The 17,966-nt window shown below is 41.9% G+C and overlaps 1 protein-coding gene across 1 annotated transcript in view; it reads left to right on the forward strand.

Moving 5' to 3' along the window:
- The window catches only part of LOC139663776 (teneurin-3-like), a gene marked incomplete at its 3' end in the record, with an annotated part of 80,419 nt that overhangs the window by 32,152 nt on the left and 30,301 nt on the right, over window positions 1–17,966 (forward strand). Inside the window, exons 10-15 of the mRNA XM_071542517.1 lie at window positions 2,659–2,805; window positions 4,212–4,342; window positions 5,035–5,123; window positions 9,729–9,848; window positions 11,884–12,016; window positions 13,265–13,393. Coding sequence (XP_071398618.1) covers window positions 2,659–2,805; window positions 4,212–4,342; window positions 5,035–5,123; window positions 9,729–9,848; window positions 11,884–12,016; window positions 13,265–13,393 — 749 coding nt within the window. The remainder of the gene's footprint in view (window positions 1–2,658; window positions 2,806–4,211; window positions 4,343–5,034; window positions 5,124–9,728; window positions 9,849–11,883; window positions 12,017–13,264; window positions 13,394–17,966) is intronic.

Here is a 17,966-nt window from a genome sequence, read left to right on the forward strand (position 1 = left end):
AATGTTTTTTCTTTATTTTTGTTTTATTATTGTGCTCCCAATTTCTTTCTTTCTTTTTTTTTTATTAATTTGTATCCTGGTTACATCATTATTGTCCCTGTCTCTGATACTGTCACACACACACACACACTCACATTCACACACACAAACGAAGGTGCACACAAGCACACACTCACACACACACACACACGCACAGTGTGTGAGTCCTGTATCGTCTTGCATCCGGAAGCCTGATATGTATGTATGTGTTAGTTTAGCCAGCTGCTGTGCCTCTGTCTTTCTTCATCTATCTATCTATGTATCTACCTATCTATGTATGTATGTATCTATGTATCTATCTATCAAGACTGTTTCCACACTCTCTCCCTCTCTATATCCCTTTGTCTTCCTCCCTCCATCTTTCCCCCCGCGTCTCTCTCTCTCTCTGTCTCTCCAGCTGGGCTTTGCTTGGTTCTGATATTCACTTTTTTTCTTAGTCTCCCTTCTTCTCGTCTCTCTCAATGTCTACTGTGTGAATAAGGAATGTTGGAACAGAGGCATAAAGTATAGCCTTCGGAGGCGCAAAACAAAACCCGGCCTCCCTATACTTTGTGCGCTGTCTTATCTGTCTACCTGTTGTGTTTTCACATGGATTTGAACATGTTTTTGTATAACCGGACAAGAAGAGAAAAAAAAAAAAAGAAAAAAGCCAAAGGAATCCATATTTCCAAAAAAGAACAAAAAACAAGCTGCAGTGTCTGGGTGTTTCTTTTCTCTCTGATTCGGGTCGACCTGACCGGACAAACTGGGACGTATTTTTTTTTAAATTTTTTTATAAATTCCTCCAAATGAACGACACTTTTGCTTTTGCTTTCAACTTTTGACCTTCTTTCGTTGCTGTTGTTTCTTTTTTTTTCCACATTCAACACATATTATGCCGTAATAACATCCTCTTCCTTTTGTTTACAGACCGACAAAAAAAAAAAACGATTTCTATTCTTTTTTTGTTTTTTGTTTTTTTCTCCATTCATTTTCCAATTGAAGCCGCGCGGCACGCGGCAGCCATCTTGGTTGTAAGCAAGTTTTGGCGGGTTCATGTGAAACTACAACGTCAATGCATTTCACCAAACGGCCTGACTGTCTGTCTGTCAGTCTGTCTCTCACATGTGGGTTAATGTATTGATCTAACTGTCTTATTTGTCTTATCTGTCTATCAGTCTGTTTATCCATTTGTCGGAGAGAGGTGCAGTGGGGGGGCCGGGGGAGGGGGGGGGGGTACCATCACACAGGCCTTATACACACACACACACACACTGATATGGATTTTAAAAGGCCTGTATTTTTTAATTGAGGCTGACAATAGCCTTCATTCTGTGCCGATATTAAATATGACAATTTTCATGCTGAAAGAATTTCAGAATTTCGTTCCTGTCAGGGTGGAAAAACCTCTGAAACAGCATTCAGACCATCATGGGACACTAAAACTCTCCACTGAAACCCCCCGGATGATAATAGTGACAAAAACATGCATTCTTGTCTAGAAACCCATCAAAATGTAATTTTAGGGGGGAAAAAAGCAGATTAAAAGCTGATTTTTTATTAAAGCTCGATATGAACCACATATATGGTCAAACCAATATAGCAGTCTAACCTTAACACACACACACACACACACACTACTGACAAAACATATTTTGGTTATTGCATTTATCGGCGGCAGGCATGCTGCCATCAGCTAATGTTAAGCTGGCACACACACACACACATGCACATGAAAAATTCCATGGCTTTGCAAAAATTCCATGGCTTTGCAAAAAATTCCATGGCTTTGCAAAAAATTCCATGGCTTTCCATTCCAGGATTTTACTCAACAGTGTGAAAAACCTGCAGTGAAACCTGCCTCACTCTGCCTTAAAGGAACAGTTCACCCAAAAATGAAAATTCTGTCATCATCTACTCCCTCTCATGCCAAATGAAACACAGGTGAAATTTGTTAGTCCATATAACACACAGGGAGGCTGCCAGCACAACTTGGTAGCAGCCTTCTCCAAAACAACTGAAGTCAATGGGGACCTGTTCTTTAGAGTTCCAAAACAAAAACAGCCAAACAATCACACTGTGAATAGAAAGACCTATACACCATTATTTGTTGTAAATCAATCAGCTGTAGTTAAGATTTGCACTAAATGATGGTGTAAATATACTGTAGGTCTTTTTGGAACTCTGAAGAACTGGTCCCCACTGACTTCAGTTGTTTTGGAGAAGGCTGCTATGGAGTTGTGCTGCAGCCTCCCTGTGTGTTATATGGACAAACTTCACCTGTGTTTCAACTGGCATGAGGGGGAGGAGATGATGACAGAATTTTCATTTTTGGGTGAACTATTCCTTTAAGGAGCTGCTATTTCCTCAGTCTTTCAATGGAGAGTTTTAGTGTCTAAATCCTATTTCAGAGGCTTTTCCCGCCCCTTAACCATGAATAAAACTGGAAATACAGAGAAACTGTCAAATTTATCGGCACAAATATATCAGCTTCAATCCAAAAATATCAGCATCGGCCTTTAAAAGCCCATATCGGTCGAACCCCTGTTTCACAGCGACCCCCCCCCGTCCCCCCCGTCCCGTCCAATCACAGCGGGTCTAACTCCTCTAACTCTTTTTGTTTTCCTCCCCTGTGCCCAGAGGGCTGCCCCGGTCTCTGCAACAACAACGGACGCTGCACCCTGGAGGCCAGCGGCTGGCACTGCGTCTGCCAATCGGGATGGAGGGGGGCCGGGTGTCACGTCGCCATGGAAACGCTCTGCACCGACAGCAAGGACAACGAAGGAGGTGTGTGTGTGTGTGTAAAATAGACAGACAGGTGTATTTAATGGATTGAGGAATGGGACGGTAAGGTTTTTTAAGAAGGCAAGGAGGAGGCGGGACGGTCTAGTGATAAGAGGATAGGGGGGGGTGGGGGGGCGGAGTTAACCAATCAGGATGGGGCAGGGCATTCGGGAAAAGTTGTGGATTATTACTTTAAAAAAGATAATAAAAATATCATCTATAAGCAGCTTCAATGCAACATTATCGGTATTGGTATCATCAAAAACCCATATCTGTCAGAAAGAGATATGTCTTAGCGCAGTCTTTAAAAGGGAAAGAAGAAGAAAATAAAACGTGGAAAGAGAAGAGGCTGGCAGGAGAGGGGGTTACTATGTCAGTGTGTGTGTGTGTGTGTGTGTGTGTGTGTGTGTGTGTGTGTTTAATAGCAGTCCCTGGTGCCTGTTCACCAGATGTACAACTGGCTTTTATAAACTAACAGAGACAAATGGCAGCACAGATTTTATTAGCTTATATACCTCCCTCCATCCCTCCATCCCTCCATCTGTCTCTCCACTCCCTCTCTCTCTCTCTCTCTCTCTGTCCGTCTCTCCTCCTCTCCCCCTCCCTTCTCCTCCTTTCTATCCCTCCTTCTCCCCCCTTTTTTTCCCCCCCCATATTTCCTTCCCTCCCTTCCCTCCCTAATTCCTCATCATCTTTTATTGCTGCCCTCCGTCCCTCTTCCTCCCTCTCCCTCCTTCCTTCGTTCTTCTCGGCAGCGCTTCATAACCCACACCTCCCTTCCCTCATCCCTCCCTCATCCCGCCATCCTTCCTCTCTTCCCTGCGGAGCGGCAGGAAATCAAATCCCAACACGACTCGAAGATAAGCAAGCTGTCTTCTTCTTCTCTCCTTCTTCATATCGTTCCACATCAGTCTATCTTCCCTTTCCCTCTCGTCTCTCTTTATTCCTTCATTCTTTCACCCCTGCGTTTTCTTCCCTCTTCTTTCCATCCTCCCTATCGTTGCATTCGTTTCTGCACTCCTCCCTCCCTCTCTGTCTTCTTCTCCCTCCTTCATCCCTCCTTCATCCCACCATTCCAGAAGGTGTATGACCCAGCTCACTGTGACCAAACACCAATCCTTTATCTTCTGCTTCTGTCTCTCCATCATTATCCCTTCTTCATCTATCCATTCATTCCTCTGTCCCTCCTCCATCTCTCCTTCATCCTTCTATCCCTCTTTCATCCCTCTATCACCTCCATCCTCCACCCCGCTATCCCTTTTTCATCCCTCCATCCCAGGTTCCAATTCTCCCCCCACTCAGGTTTCTCCAGCTAATAACTTACATCTGTGTGTGTGTGTGTCTGTGTCTGTATGTGTGTGTGTGTGTGTGTGTGTGTCTGTGTCTGTATGTGTGTGTGTTTTTTTCAGATGGCCTGGCTGATTGTATGGACCCAGACTGCTGTCTGCAGCCCTCCTGTCAGAGCCAATCATATTGCAGAGGGTCACCTGATCCGGGGGAGGTGATTAGCCAGTCTCCATCCTCATTGGCTCCTCAGCAGGTAAGGAGCAACCAGGAAGTAAAGTCAGGATTTTATTGTAGTAACTAAGTAGGACATACCAGTACTTATTTATATACAGTACTGTGCAAAAGTAAAAAAATAAATAAAGCGAAGATGCTTTCAAAAATAATGAAATGAAAAGTTTCTAAATATATTAAAAAAAAATACTATAAAGAGCAGTCTACTGACACACTAATGCAGAAAACAAATACATAAACATCAAATTTATATAACAAATCTAGGGTGCCTAAGACTTTTGCACAGTACTGTATATCTATCTATATATATATATATATATATATATATATATATATATAGATATATAGATATATGCAGACCCTGCACACATGCCAAATTGCATACTTTCCATTCTAATAGCTCACCTTAATACGTACTGTATGTTCTACTGTTATTTCTGTTGAAAAGAAATCCCTTCATAATATGATATAGTATGAAATAGAAAGCATTTGTGTGTAGCTCCACAGTTTCCCCATCACAAAAACTATTTTGATACTATATCCAGTAATATAAATCAGTATATTTGGCTTCTTTGACGTTTTAAGTTTATGAAGTGCTTTCAGGGAAAGACTTTTCAGGCTGTTGATCAGTTCTAGGTCTATCAGTTCTAATTCTATTTATCGGTCCATATATCCACTGATCTATCTATTCATCTACCTGTCTGCCTCCCTCAGGCTGCCAGGTCTTTCTACCAGCGCATCCACTTCCTGGTCGGTCCCGAGTCCACCCACGTCATCACTGCAGACAACCCATTCAATAGGAGGTAAGTGCAAGTGTGTGTGTGTGTGTGTGTGTGTGTGTGTGTTCTTCTGTCTTGGCGCTAGAGTTTTGGTGAAACACTGGCATTAACAAACGGTATCACAACATTACTTAATGTTGTTCTTTATCGTGCATATAATATGAACTCGGAATTTGTTAATGTCACTGTTCATGCTTAATTCATGTTACTAAACACATTAGTTAACATTATTAACAAACATGTATCACAACATTACTTAATGTAGTTCATTATTGTGCATTTAATATGAACTCGTCATTGTTAATGTCACTGTTCATGTTTAATTCATGTTAGTAAACACATTAGTTAACATTATTAAAAAAAATGTATAACAACATCACTGAATGCAGTTGTTCATGTGCATTTAACATGAACTAACCTCTGTTAATGTTGTTATTCATGCTTAATTCATGTTAGTAAACACATTAGTTAACATTATTAAAAAACATGTATAATAACATTACTGAATGCAGTTTTTCATGTGCATTTAACATGAACTAATATCTGTTAATGTTGTTATTCATGCTTAATTCATGTTAGTAAATGCATTAGTTAACATTACTTAATGAATACTTAATGTAAAGTGTTAACAATTTTTGGGGTTTATTTGCCTTATAATGATCTCCAGCTACAGGTCATAGCTCCCCCCACTTTATTTACTACTACATTACTGGTTGCAGGTCACGCTATCTGTATGAATTTGTCCGAAAGAGGAGGAGGGAGCTGGAGAACAAAAAGCAAGCACTTTCATTCGCTATTTTCCCTGGCCAAAAGCCATTTCTGCCTACCGCCGCCTCACACATAACATTCATTAAATATGATAAGAGAGAAAGGGAGAGTGGCAGACTCTAAAATATAGAGAGTGAAAGGCAGAGCTACTGACGGAGGGAAGAAACATGACGGCAATTCTATTCAGCCATTTTTCCTGCTTTTGTCACATTTTTTATGCCAGCCTGAATGTTTCATAAGAGCACAGGGCCGCAACCCTGTAATAAAAATGTCCTGTATTTCCATAATGGAACGGGGCCGCAACCTTGTAATAAAAAAATGTTTTATTAGACCTCAAAACAGTATGGTGTGTGTGTGTGTGTGCGTGCGTGTGTAGGCGGGCGTGGATGGGTGAAGGGTGTTAAAAAAGGTGGTCTTAGAGTTTAAAAGACAAAGACATGATGTTTTAATTTCCCCTTATGTTAACAGTGACACACACACACACACACACACACTCGCAGAGGGAGACATACATACATGCACACTCACAAACATGCACACACAAACTTACAAGGAGTACACAACTACAGAGACACACTCTCTCACACACACATGCGCACACATACACATTCACAGAGAAGAGATCTACTGTAGAACTACACACCCCGCACACACACACACACACACACACACACACACAGAAGATAGAGCTGGATGGGATCTCCATTGGCTCTCAGTTTCCCGCACAGGGATTTCTCAGATTTCACATATGTAATTGAAATTGAAGACATCCCATGTATTTTTATGAATCTCCAATATGTTTATCAATGCACTGGTGTGGTCCTAACCCATCAAACATTTTCTACACAACAGTAGATATTGATATTGATAACTGAGAAGGGTCAGGTAGTTCAGCGACCCCAGACTGGTCTTCCATTTATTCAGAGTGGTCCTTTTCTTTTCTTTTAAAGGAATAGTTCACCCCAAAAATGAAATTTCTGTCATCATCTCCTCACCCTCATGCCAGTTGAAACACAGGTGAAGTTTGTCCATATAACACAGGGAGGTTGCCAGCACAACTCCATAGCAGCCTTCTCCAAAACAACTGAAGTCAGTGGGGACCAGTTCTTCAGAGTTCCAAAAAGACCTACAGTATCTTTACACCATCATTTAGTGCAAATCTTATTTTCATTTTTGGGTGAACTATTCCTTTAACTTAGTTGAGTTCTGGGTTTTTATCATCTATTTCTCGGGGTATGAAATCGGCAAAATAGCTTAATTCCAAAAATGTCAGCCTCTTGGAAAGCCCACATCAGTGAAAGCCTGGTCGTTCGGTCGTGGTTGGCTCCATGCTCATGGGGTTGGAGGGTGGTGACATGAGGGATGACATGGAGAACGGCCTGGAAACAACCGGATGCGGACTGGCCTCCAGAGCCATTTGCAGTCCAAACCTCAGAACCACATAGCGATGCTCAGTACGCCACATTCGCCGTGCAGATTTTGAGGTCGCAGTTGTCAAAGATACACAGACACACCTTCCACCTGCAGAGCAAAAAACGTTAATTAGTTTGTGGCGTGTGTGTGTGTGTGTGTGTGTGCCTATTTGGAGAGCTGGATAAGTGGTGGGGAGACGCATGGAAAGGACTGCAGAGTAGGAGGAAGAAGAGGGAAGGAGAAATAGTGAGAAACTGAGAGGAGGGAGGGGGAAAAAATGGGCCATGAGTCCCATGGCGCGCTATAGAGACATAATTAACCATAAGTTTATTGGAATATGATCTCTAGTTGATCAGCTGGAGAATTCAGTAACGTTAGCAAACATAGCTTATAGCAGTGGTTCTCAACGTGGGGTCCGGGGACCACCAGGGGTCTTTGAGGGGGTTCCAGGGGGTCCACAGCAAATTCATGAATTGTTAAACTTCAGCATTATTTCATTTACAAGAAGTTAACACAATTAGAGAATGTAGAAGAATGACTGTTTTGATCATAGTTTCTCTGTTATCTCTCTACCTACAATACAGGTAGTCATGGAATTCTGGACAAAATCATATCTAACAATAAAAATATTTTCAGATTTGGTTCCAAGAGACGAAATCTCATCAAATTGGGGTCCATGGCTCTGATGTGGACTAAATCAGGGGTCCTTGATATGAAAAAGGTTGAGAATCACTGGCTTATAGCATATCACATACATACACAGGAGTACTGCTGATACAGTGTGATTTTTTTTACTGTCAAGTTTATTCGAGTCCAAAGTCTCAAGTCAAGTCCCAAGTAAAAATGTAGATTACCAAGTCAAGTCCAAGTCACATCCATGTCATTAATGTCAAGTCTCAAGTCTAAATGTAGAACAGCAAGTCAGAACAAATCAAGAGTCCAGTATCAATTTAATATCTTAAAGGAAACTAAATATCTAGGACTTTTCAATGCAATATGGTTTTAATAGGATAAAAACTTGCTAAGAGCATCATGAGTTTGATTTCTATAATCAGTTTCAACTTCAATAAATTCAATCATTCCATACAAATTCAGAAAACAGAATTTAAATTCAGTCGTCTGCTGGAACAAATCTCATCACTTTCAATCTAAGTCATTTACACAAATACAATATCTCAAGTCAAGACTTTAGAAACCTTTTCAAGTCATCAAAGTACAGTCAAAGTCAAGTCCCAAGTCACCAGAACCCAAGTCAAGACAAGTTTCAAGTCTTGTCTTCATGCATCAAGTCAAGTCTCAAGTCACCAGAACCCAAGTCAAGACAAGTTTCAAGTCTTGTCTTCATGCATCAAGTCAAGTCTCAAGTCACTAGAACCCAAGTCAAGTCTCAAGTCTTCTCTTAATGCATCAAGTCAAGTCTCAAGTCACCAGAACCCAAGTCAAGTCTCAAATCACCAGAACCCAAGTCAAGTCTCAAGTCACCAGAACCCAAGTCAAGTCAAGTCTCAAGCAGGTAAAATTGTGACTTAAGTCTGACTCCGGTCCAAGTCATGTGACTCTAATTATATACTGCTGAATAAAGACCAGTTGATTTGTTCAACCAACCGTGAGTTCTCGGGACATGATAGAAAACGAGACAAGAAAAGCGACAGAAAGAGAGACAGAGCTGAGGATTTGCTGCCCGGTCATGTTCTTAACACTGTAATGACGCCGACGTCCCGTTCGCAGCGCTCGCACAGCTCATCCGTTACCACGACGACCGTCGTTTCACCCCATCCCACCCCACCCCACCCCTCCGCTCCACGGTGTAAATTACAGGTGCATTAGCCATGACGACCGTTGCTGCGGTGAATTATGGGATGTTTGTTCAAGGGGAGAGTGAACGATGCTGATGATGAGAAAGGGTGCTGCTCTGTGTAACCACTGAGTGCGTGTGTGTGTGTGTGTGTGTGTGTGAGAGAGTATCTGCCTGTGTGTATGCATATGAGTTATGGGTTTTTTAACGAGGGAGCCACTCATGAATAGTGATAGACCTGTGCGTGTGTGTGTGTATTTGTCTTTGTGTCTGTGTTTGTGTGTATTGCTTGGCTACTTATGCTGATGCTGTAATCATGTTGCGCTGCTTCTGACAGGGATGTTGACTTACTCTGCTGTTGCACTTATTGAAAAGTCCACACAACTTGAATGGATAGAACAGTCCTTCCACTGTATGTCATGGTAATTTGGCTAAAATGGCGATTATGGAATTTAAGTTGCTAGTTGCAATAGGCTGTTAAGTGTCACACTGCTTGAAAATATAAGATTGAAAATAAGGCAATATTTTTTAAAGTAATTGTTACATAGGATAGCTTTAAATAAAAGTAACCACTTCTCCCTCTCTCTCTCTCTCTCTCTCTCTCTCTCTCTCTCTCTCTCTCTCTCTCTCTCTCTCTCTCCCCCTCTCTCTAGCTTGGTGTCAATAATTCGGGGTCAGGTCTTGACAGCAGACGGGACGCCGCTGATTGGGGTCAACGTGACGTTCGTCCACTATCCCGAACACGGATACACTGTAACACGCAAGGATGGCATGTACGTACACACACACACACACACACACACACACACACACACACGTTTAATTTTTTCATTGTCCACCACGTAGATATACTGTAACACACAAAGAAATTATTTAGATAATTATAGTAGTGATTTGTTATTATTATTGTTATTATCATTAGTAGTAACTTTATTTACATAGCACTTATCTAAAAGTACTTTACAGGAAAGCAAAACAAAACAAGAATAGTGAAGGAGTTAAAAATAAGAAACACATTCACAAGAAAATAAGTCAAAATACATAAAATAAAGAGAAAAAACACAAGTAACAACACAAGATTAAAAGAGAGCCTAAAACACACGCACTCATCTACACATAACACATATGAAATATATGAAATGTATACATATTATACAAATATATAGTTAAATACATATACAATGCATAGCAACAAATATGAAACAATACATTTGATATCGTAATGTACCAACTAATAGTCATACAACCATGATGGAGACTTATACATGTTAGAAACAACATGTATGATATTCTAATGTACCAACTAATAGTCATACAACCATGATGGAGACCTATACATGTTAGAAACAACACGTATGAGGTCATGGCGGACAGGTATTTTTCAGAATGCCTTTGGCCGCAAACGCTGCTACATCATTATGTATTCCCCAACTGTGTTTCCGTTGCAATTTATCATATCATTTCTTAAACGACAAAATCTTTCCCTCCTCAAGCAAGCATTGCAAACATTTTTTTTGCGATACTGAGGGAACTGTATCACATTTTGCCATCTCCATCCATCTTTTCTAATTCAATACTTCATAAATTACATGAAAACCGTCGGACGTAGAGCCAGCCACAGCGAGAGAGAGGGAGCGAGAGAGAGAGAGAGAGAGAGAGAGATCAGTTAAATAATGTCTATATCCTCTCCCCTCATTTCTCCATCCCCCTCCTCCTCTCCAATCTCAAGTACATCAGCTGTAGAGGTGTGAATGTGTAGGAGTGAACCTGTAAGATTGGAGCGCCGCTAAAATACTGCACAGCTTTTTTAAAATGCATTGGATTCACAAGGATGCAATCAATCACTGCAAAGCACACGCACTCCAGTGTACACACACACACACACACACACACACACACACTTACAATCACTGCAAAACACACACTCCCGCTCACAAATACAGACACACGCAACAACATATACACATAACTAAGCATGCATGTAGACACAAATGCACACATAGCAGAAAATCCTTGCAGGCACTACAGATGTGTTCATGTGCACACACACCCACACACACACACACACACACACACACACACACACACACACAGGAAAGCATGCATTTACATTCCAAGAGACAGGCACTTGCACAGGTATACATAAAACACATTCTCACACACACAACAACCCATGGATGTATACCGATATGCACACATACACACTCTCTGGAGAATGCATGTACATTCACAGACTCACACACACACACACACACTACTAGAATTTAGATAAGCCAATTAGAATATTTTCAGTTCAGTTGATTTTCAGGCCCGGCCCACTTTACAGCAGAGGAGAGCTCTTGAGGGCAAATCCCCCTTAACATGCTTCAAGAGCTTTAGCATAATGAAACTCAATCAACACATTAACACACCCTGTAAACTTTATATTCACTGAACAAAAATACCAAAACATCACAATTACAGGGAGTTTTCTTTCTGTGACAGTGGCAATTTGCCTGTTTCGTTTAATGATATACATAATGAACATTGTGAAAATAGAAAGAATAATAAGAATAACTAGAAAATATAGCTTGGAAGTTAAATTAGAAATTCCACATGAAAAGTAAACCTGGAGCGAGACAATGAAACATAAGACTTCAAACACCACTTTTCAAGTAAAAGCAAAGCCTAAAGTTAGAATACAGTAAAAATAATAATAAAAAAAAAAAACATAAAAGAATAGCCAATATCTAAGTAAAAGCAAGCCTAAAAAGATGAGTGTTCAGTTGTCCGCTGACAGCAGTGTTTCTGTTTGCTGATTGGCTGTAGGTTTGACCTGCTGGCCAATGGCGGAGCGTCCCTGACGTTGAGTTTCGAGCGCGCTCCGTTCCTCACCCAGTACCGCACCGTCTGGGTGCCCTGGAACGTCTTCTACGTCATGGACACCCTGGTCATGAAGAAGGTAAAACCAGTCAGTGGTATTTTTTTCATTTCAATGTTTATTTGAATAGGGACAGATGCATAGACATAGAACATTTAAACGAAAATAGTCTGATGTCACATAACATTTATAGCCTAAGCTAATTTGCAATGTTTTGTCCCTAGATGGGCTTTTGTAAAAACAGTTAAAAACAGATATACAATACAACAGAGACAGAATACACACACACAAAAGAACATTGTCAACATGAGACAGATAGAAAAAAACAGACAGGAAAAAAAAGAAAGAACATAGCCTTGTACAAGAAAGGACAAACAAGGATATAAAGAAAGAAAGAGAGAGACAAAGTCACTCATGACTACATGACTGGTTGCTCTTCAGAAACTGTTTTAGTCTGTATTTAAAATGATCCCAATTATGATCGTGTTTGAGATGTGTGGGTAATGAATTCCATATTTTAACCCCCTGTACAGAGAAAGCTGTTTGTCCAAGGGAGGTTTTGCAATAAGGCACAGCAGCACCCCTAGTGGTTGTGCCAGAGAACATGAGGAGCCTGATTATGAATACATTTATGAATAAGTTTTATATTAGCAAATTTAATAATTATCAAAACTTAAAATTTTTAGATTCTGTATGACATGACAACTGACTGTTGTCTGTCTAGATATCTGTCGGATTGACTGACTGACTGACTGACTGACTGACTGACTGACTGACTGATTGACTGACTGACTGACTGACTGACTGATTGACTGATTGACTGACTGACTGACTGACTGACTGACTGACTGACTGACTGATTGACTGACTGACTGATTGACTGATTGACTGGCTGGCTGACTGACTGACTGACTGACTGACTGACTGACTGACTGACTGACTGAATGATTGACTGACTGACTGACTGACTGACTGATTGACTGACTGATTGACTGACTGACTGACTGGCTGACTGACTGACTGACTGACTGACTGACTGATTGACTGACTGACTGACTGACTGACTGACTGATTGACTGGCTGACTGGCTGACTGACTGACTGACTGACTGACTGATTGACTGACTGACTGACTGACTGACTGACTGATCAAGCAACTAATGAACCGGTTAATTCACTGACCACATGGAGCCGAATGTCATTCTTAGCCGTGCCATCTATCTATATACCTGGCGGACTGACCGGCTGACTGATTAAGAGACTAATAAACTGATCGATCGATGACCCGCTTAACGAATCGACCGAACGGCCGTGTGTGCTGATGTTTCAGGAGGAGAATGACATTCCCAGCTGCGACCTGAGCGGCTTCATCAGACCCAGTCCCGTCATCGTCGCTTCTCCTCTGTCCACATGCTACAGAAGTTCACCTGAGGATGGTCCCATCATACCCGAAACACAGGCAAGAGAAGTTTTACACTGCTATTGGTCTTTAATTAAACATGAGATCTCTGTCGTTTTATTTATTCATGTTCGGTAGTTTTTTAAGCTGTTTACGAGGCCCCCGCACAGCATAACGCTTTGAGGTAAGCAGGTTTAAATTGACGATTTATTCATTGTTTATGTTCCTCTTATGGTTTATTTTCTTGGTTTTTGTTCATTTGTCAGTTATGTAGCACAGGATTAGATGAAAGCCCAAAGAAAAGGGTTTGATGGTAAGTTATGAGTGATGGGTTTAATGAACTTCCTTATCCAAGTGAAGAGCTATTTTGTGAACGAACTAGACAGGTAATGATATATTATTTCCCCTGATTGAATTCCACAAATAAAGGGGTTGAATTTCAGTGTACCATCAATACATCATTACCACATTCATTTTTAGACATTAGTATAATTAACATACTGTATTTCCTCTACTAGTGGCCGATAGTCAATTAAAAGCCGGGTCTCCGATAATGTCCGGGGCCGTGGTCGACACAAACAAATAAAGGCCGGCCCCAAATACAGGCCGGGGAAAAAACAAAGGAAAAATCAACGGTGGATACCGGTAAACTCCTGGTGCCTGTTGTATAATGTAACTGTAGTTTGTAGTAACGTACAAGTGCCACAAGATGGCAGTATGCCACAAGATGGCTCGGCCAGCGGAAGTCTCTGGAGTGTGCCGTTGTCGATTACCGTAATTATCAGTAATGCATTGCAGTAACAAAAAAAACGGCTACCTAACAAACCCCAACAGAAGCAGACCAGAAAACAAGGAGGCTTCGTACTAAAATATGAGCAAATATACTTATCAAACAGAGGGAATTAGAAATAAAGGCCTGTCTCTAATATAAACCTGCTTCCAATAAAGGCCTGGTACCCTCTGCAGTTACGGTAAATAAAGGCCCGGGCCAATATTAGAGGGAATACGGTAAACAAACAAGACCATCGCTGAGAAGACTGTTGATCCTTTTCAGAGAGGTGGAGGGGAGACAGGGTTTATGGGAAATGTAGTCTTGATTTGAAGAAACACTAGCACTAACTAGTACTGGCATGAGATAGACGCTACCAGTCATCTCCACCATGGTCTCATTTGTTTACTATAATTATACCAAGGTAGCACTATTCATTTGACAGTGATATATTGATGTTTATAAAAGATACACATAGTTTATTTGAATTTCAGTTGAATTCCAGTTGAAGTTCAGTTGAAATTCAGTTGAATGTAGTAGAGTTTACTTCATTTGAATCGGTGTCATAGGTTTATTACCATTGTTCTCCATGATGTGCAGCTGACAGCATTATAGTGGAGAAACAGCTAAAAGCTAACACATTTAGCAGGCTTGGCCACACCACAGGTTCACCTCAAGGACGGACACACACACACACACACACACACACACACACACACACACACACACAGAGTTACCACAGCTGAGGAATTATGGCTCTTGAGTGGCTGTTTTTATAGGAAACTAGCGGTACGTACACACACACACACACACACACACACACACACGGACACGCACACACACACACACGCTGAGCTCCACCCTGTCTCCTATCTCTAATTACATGCCTATAAGCCTAATAGCACGTTTCTCTTGGCGAGCAACTAAAGCTCATCATAGAGGAATGCTGTAATTTCATACACATCACACTGTGTTATCTTTGGGTGGTGTGGGTGTGTGTGTGTGTGTGTGTGTGAGTGAGAGAGAGAGAGAGAGAAAGAGAGGAAGAAAGAGACAAAAATATACTAGCTGTGTGTGTGGGAAAGTGAAAGAGAAATATAAAGAGAATCAGTGGATAATGGCTGTGTGTGTGTGTGTGTGTGTGTGTGAGAGAGAGAAAATTGAAAAAAAAAGAGTGAAGACGTGTGTGTGTCAATGAATAAGTATATGTGTGAAAGGTGAAAAGAGACATTTACTTCATGTGTATTGTGTGTGTGTGTGTGTGTGTGTGTGTGTGTGTGTGTGTGTGTGTGTGCGTGCCTGGCTCTCCATCCTCACATTATGTTAACCAGTCCACAGAGGAAATGAAACAGATGACAGAACGGCGTGTATGTTTTTATATTTTTACAACCCTGAACCAGCGCTCCATAAAACTTCTCTTTATTATTAACGAGTGAGTGTGTGTGTGTGTGTGTGTGTGTTTCTGTGCATCTGTGAAAGAGGGACAGAATGTGTGTGTGTGTGTGTAAGGGAAAGAAAATGGGCAAGAGAAGGTATGTGTGTGTGTGTGTGTGCCGAGCGCAGATCAAAAGCAAGCGAATGGAAAGCCGCCACTTAGCTTTCGGTGGTGCTGTGCTCATTAAAGGGGAGGGCAGTGGAAAGGGCAGTCTTAAAGGGGATGTAATGGATCTGTAATGAACGCTAAATGTCTGGCTAATGAAAAGGCGATGGTGGAGTGGAAAAAATAAAACGCCCGATCAGTCAGAATGGGGGACTCCCTAAGGATTTCATTTTATGCATTTTTTAAAAGAGATTTTTTTCAGACGTTCCTTCGCTTCCTTGAGGTCTTCCTCCCCCTTCTATCCCAGAGGTATTCCTCTTCCTCTTCCTCAGAGATCTTCCTCCTCCTCTTCCTCGGAGATCGTCCTCCTCCTTTTCCTTGGAGATCTTCCGCCTCTTCCTCAGAGATCTTCCTTCTCCTTTTCCTTGGAGATCTTCCTTCTCTTTCTCAGAGATCTTCCTCTACATCAGAGATGTTCCTCCTCCTTTTCCTTGGAGATCTTCCGCCTCTTCCTCCGAGATTCTCCTCGTCCTCTTCCTCCGAGATCTTGCTCCTCCTTTTCCTTGGAGATCTTCCTTCTCTTCTTCAGAGATCTTCCTCCTCCTCTTCCTCAGAGATCCTCCTCGTCCTCTTCCTCGGAGATCTTTCTCCTCCTTTTCCTTGGAGATCTTCCCCCTCTTTCCCAGAGATCGTCCTCCTCGTTTTCCTTGGAGATCTTCCTCCTCTTCCTCAGATATCCTCGTCGTCCTCTTCCTTGGAGATCTTGCTCCTTCTCTTCCTCAGAGATCTTCCTCCTCCTCTTCCTAAGATATCTTCCTCCTCCTTTTCCTTGGAAATCTTCCTCCGCTTCCTCAGAGATCATCCTCCTCCTTTTCCTTGGAGAGCTTCCTCCTCTTCCTCAGAGATCCTCCTCATCCTCTTCCTCGGAGATCTTGCTCCTCCTTTTCCTTGGAGATCTTCCTCCTCTTCCTCAGAGATCTTCCTCCTCCTCTTCCTCAGAGATCTTCCTCCTCCTCTTCCCTGGAGGTGTTCCTCTTCCTCAGATATCTTTCTCCGCCTCTTCCTCAGAGATCTCTCTCCTCCTTTTCCTCGTGATCTTCCTCCTTCTCTTTCTCCTCCTTTTCCTCTGTGATCTTCCTCCTCCTCTTTCTCAGAGAGTTCCTCATCCTCTTCCTCAGAAATCTTCCTCCTCCTTTTCGGCGGTGATTTTCCTCATTCTCTTTCTCAGAGAGTTCCTCATCCTCTTCCTCAGAAATCTTCCTCCTCCTTTTCTGCGGTGATCTTCCTCATTCTCTTTCTCAGAGCTCTTTCTCATCCTCTTCCCCAGAGATCTCTTTTCGCTGATGCCAAACAAATCTCTCTATTATCCTTTTCTCAGAGGTGCCACTCCAGGAGATGTATCCCATCCCATAATGCCACCACAGTTGTAGACGTATTGGATTGACAACAATCTCTCAAAGTATCCTCCTGTCATCACGCTGTCACTTTGAGACGCCGACATTCTTACACCTCCGGCACAAAATAAGTGTTTTGTTCACACTTCACACTAGAAAAGACAAGCCGGCATCTATTATTGGTTTGTTTGAATTTTAGAAACAAAATATCTCATTTTCAGAATGTCCCTCCATGCCTTTTCCTAGACCCACTTTCTGTGCAAACCAGAGTTGTTAGATTTTTCAAAATCAAGGAGATGGCTCACTATTGCCTCACAGCTAGAAGGGTGAGGGTTCGATTCCCAGCTCTTTCTGCATGGAGTTTGCATGTTGCACGTCAGAGAGTGAGGAAGGAAGTCGGCCGACTAACCGCTCTGTTTTTTTTTTTCATTCTATATGTTTTTATCGCTCACTCGTGACGGATCACAATTATTCATTCCCGTTTGCTGCGCGTTCTGTCGCCGAAGCTGTCCCCGTAAAAAAAACTCCCATGATCCCACGCTACTTCACAACGTCATCAAACTACGTCTTTTGTTATTGTTTTGATTGAGAGACCCCTAGCGGCAGAAATTACATACTGTGCGTTTAAACCAGGGATGTCAGAGTTGAAGGTAAATGTATCTGCAACCATCTAAAATCTTACGAGAAACGGCATCCTTCATTAAAAGGGGAGGCGTCCTCCACTGCTTTCATTTCAGTTTCACCCATCATTTCCTTGCCTCAGTTTCTCATCCTTGATGAAGTTTGAAGATGAGACAACTTGCTTGTTATTCCAGTGACTTTGCCCGTCTGCTGCCATGCTGTTGCCCTCACACTTCCCCTCCAAGGCTTTGCCGTCCCACTGTCGACACTTTGTGCTCTCACACCGGTGGTGGTGATGCACTGTGTTGT

The sequence above is a fragment of the Centroberyx affinis genome, unplaced genomic scaffold (assembly GCF_046629955.1).
Source record: "Centroberyx affinis isolate AG114_WGS23_722 - 3 ecotype Tasmania unplaced genomic scaffold, CSIRO-AGI_Caff_v1 ptg004116l_1, whole genome shotgun sequence".
Taxonomy (NCBI): Eukaryota; Metazoa; Chordata; class Actinopteri; order Beryciformes; family Berycidae; genus Centroberyx; species Centroberyx affinis.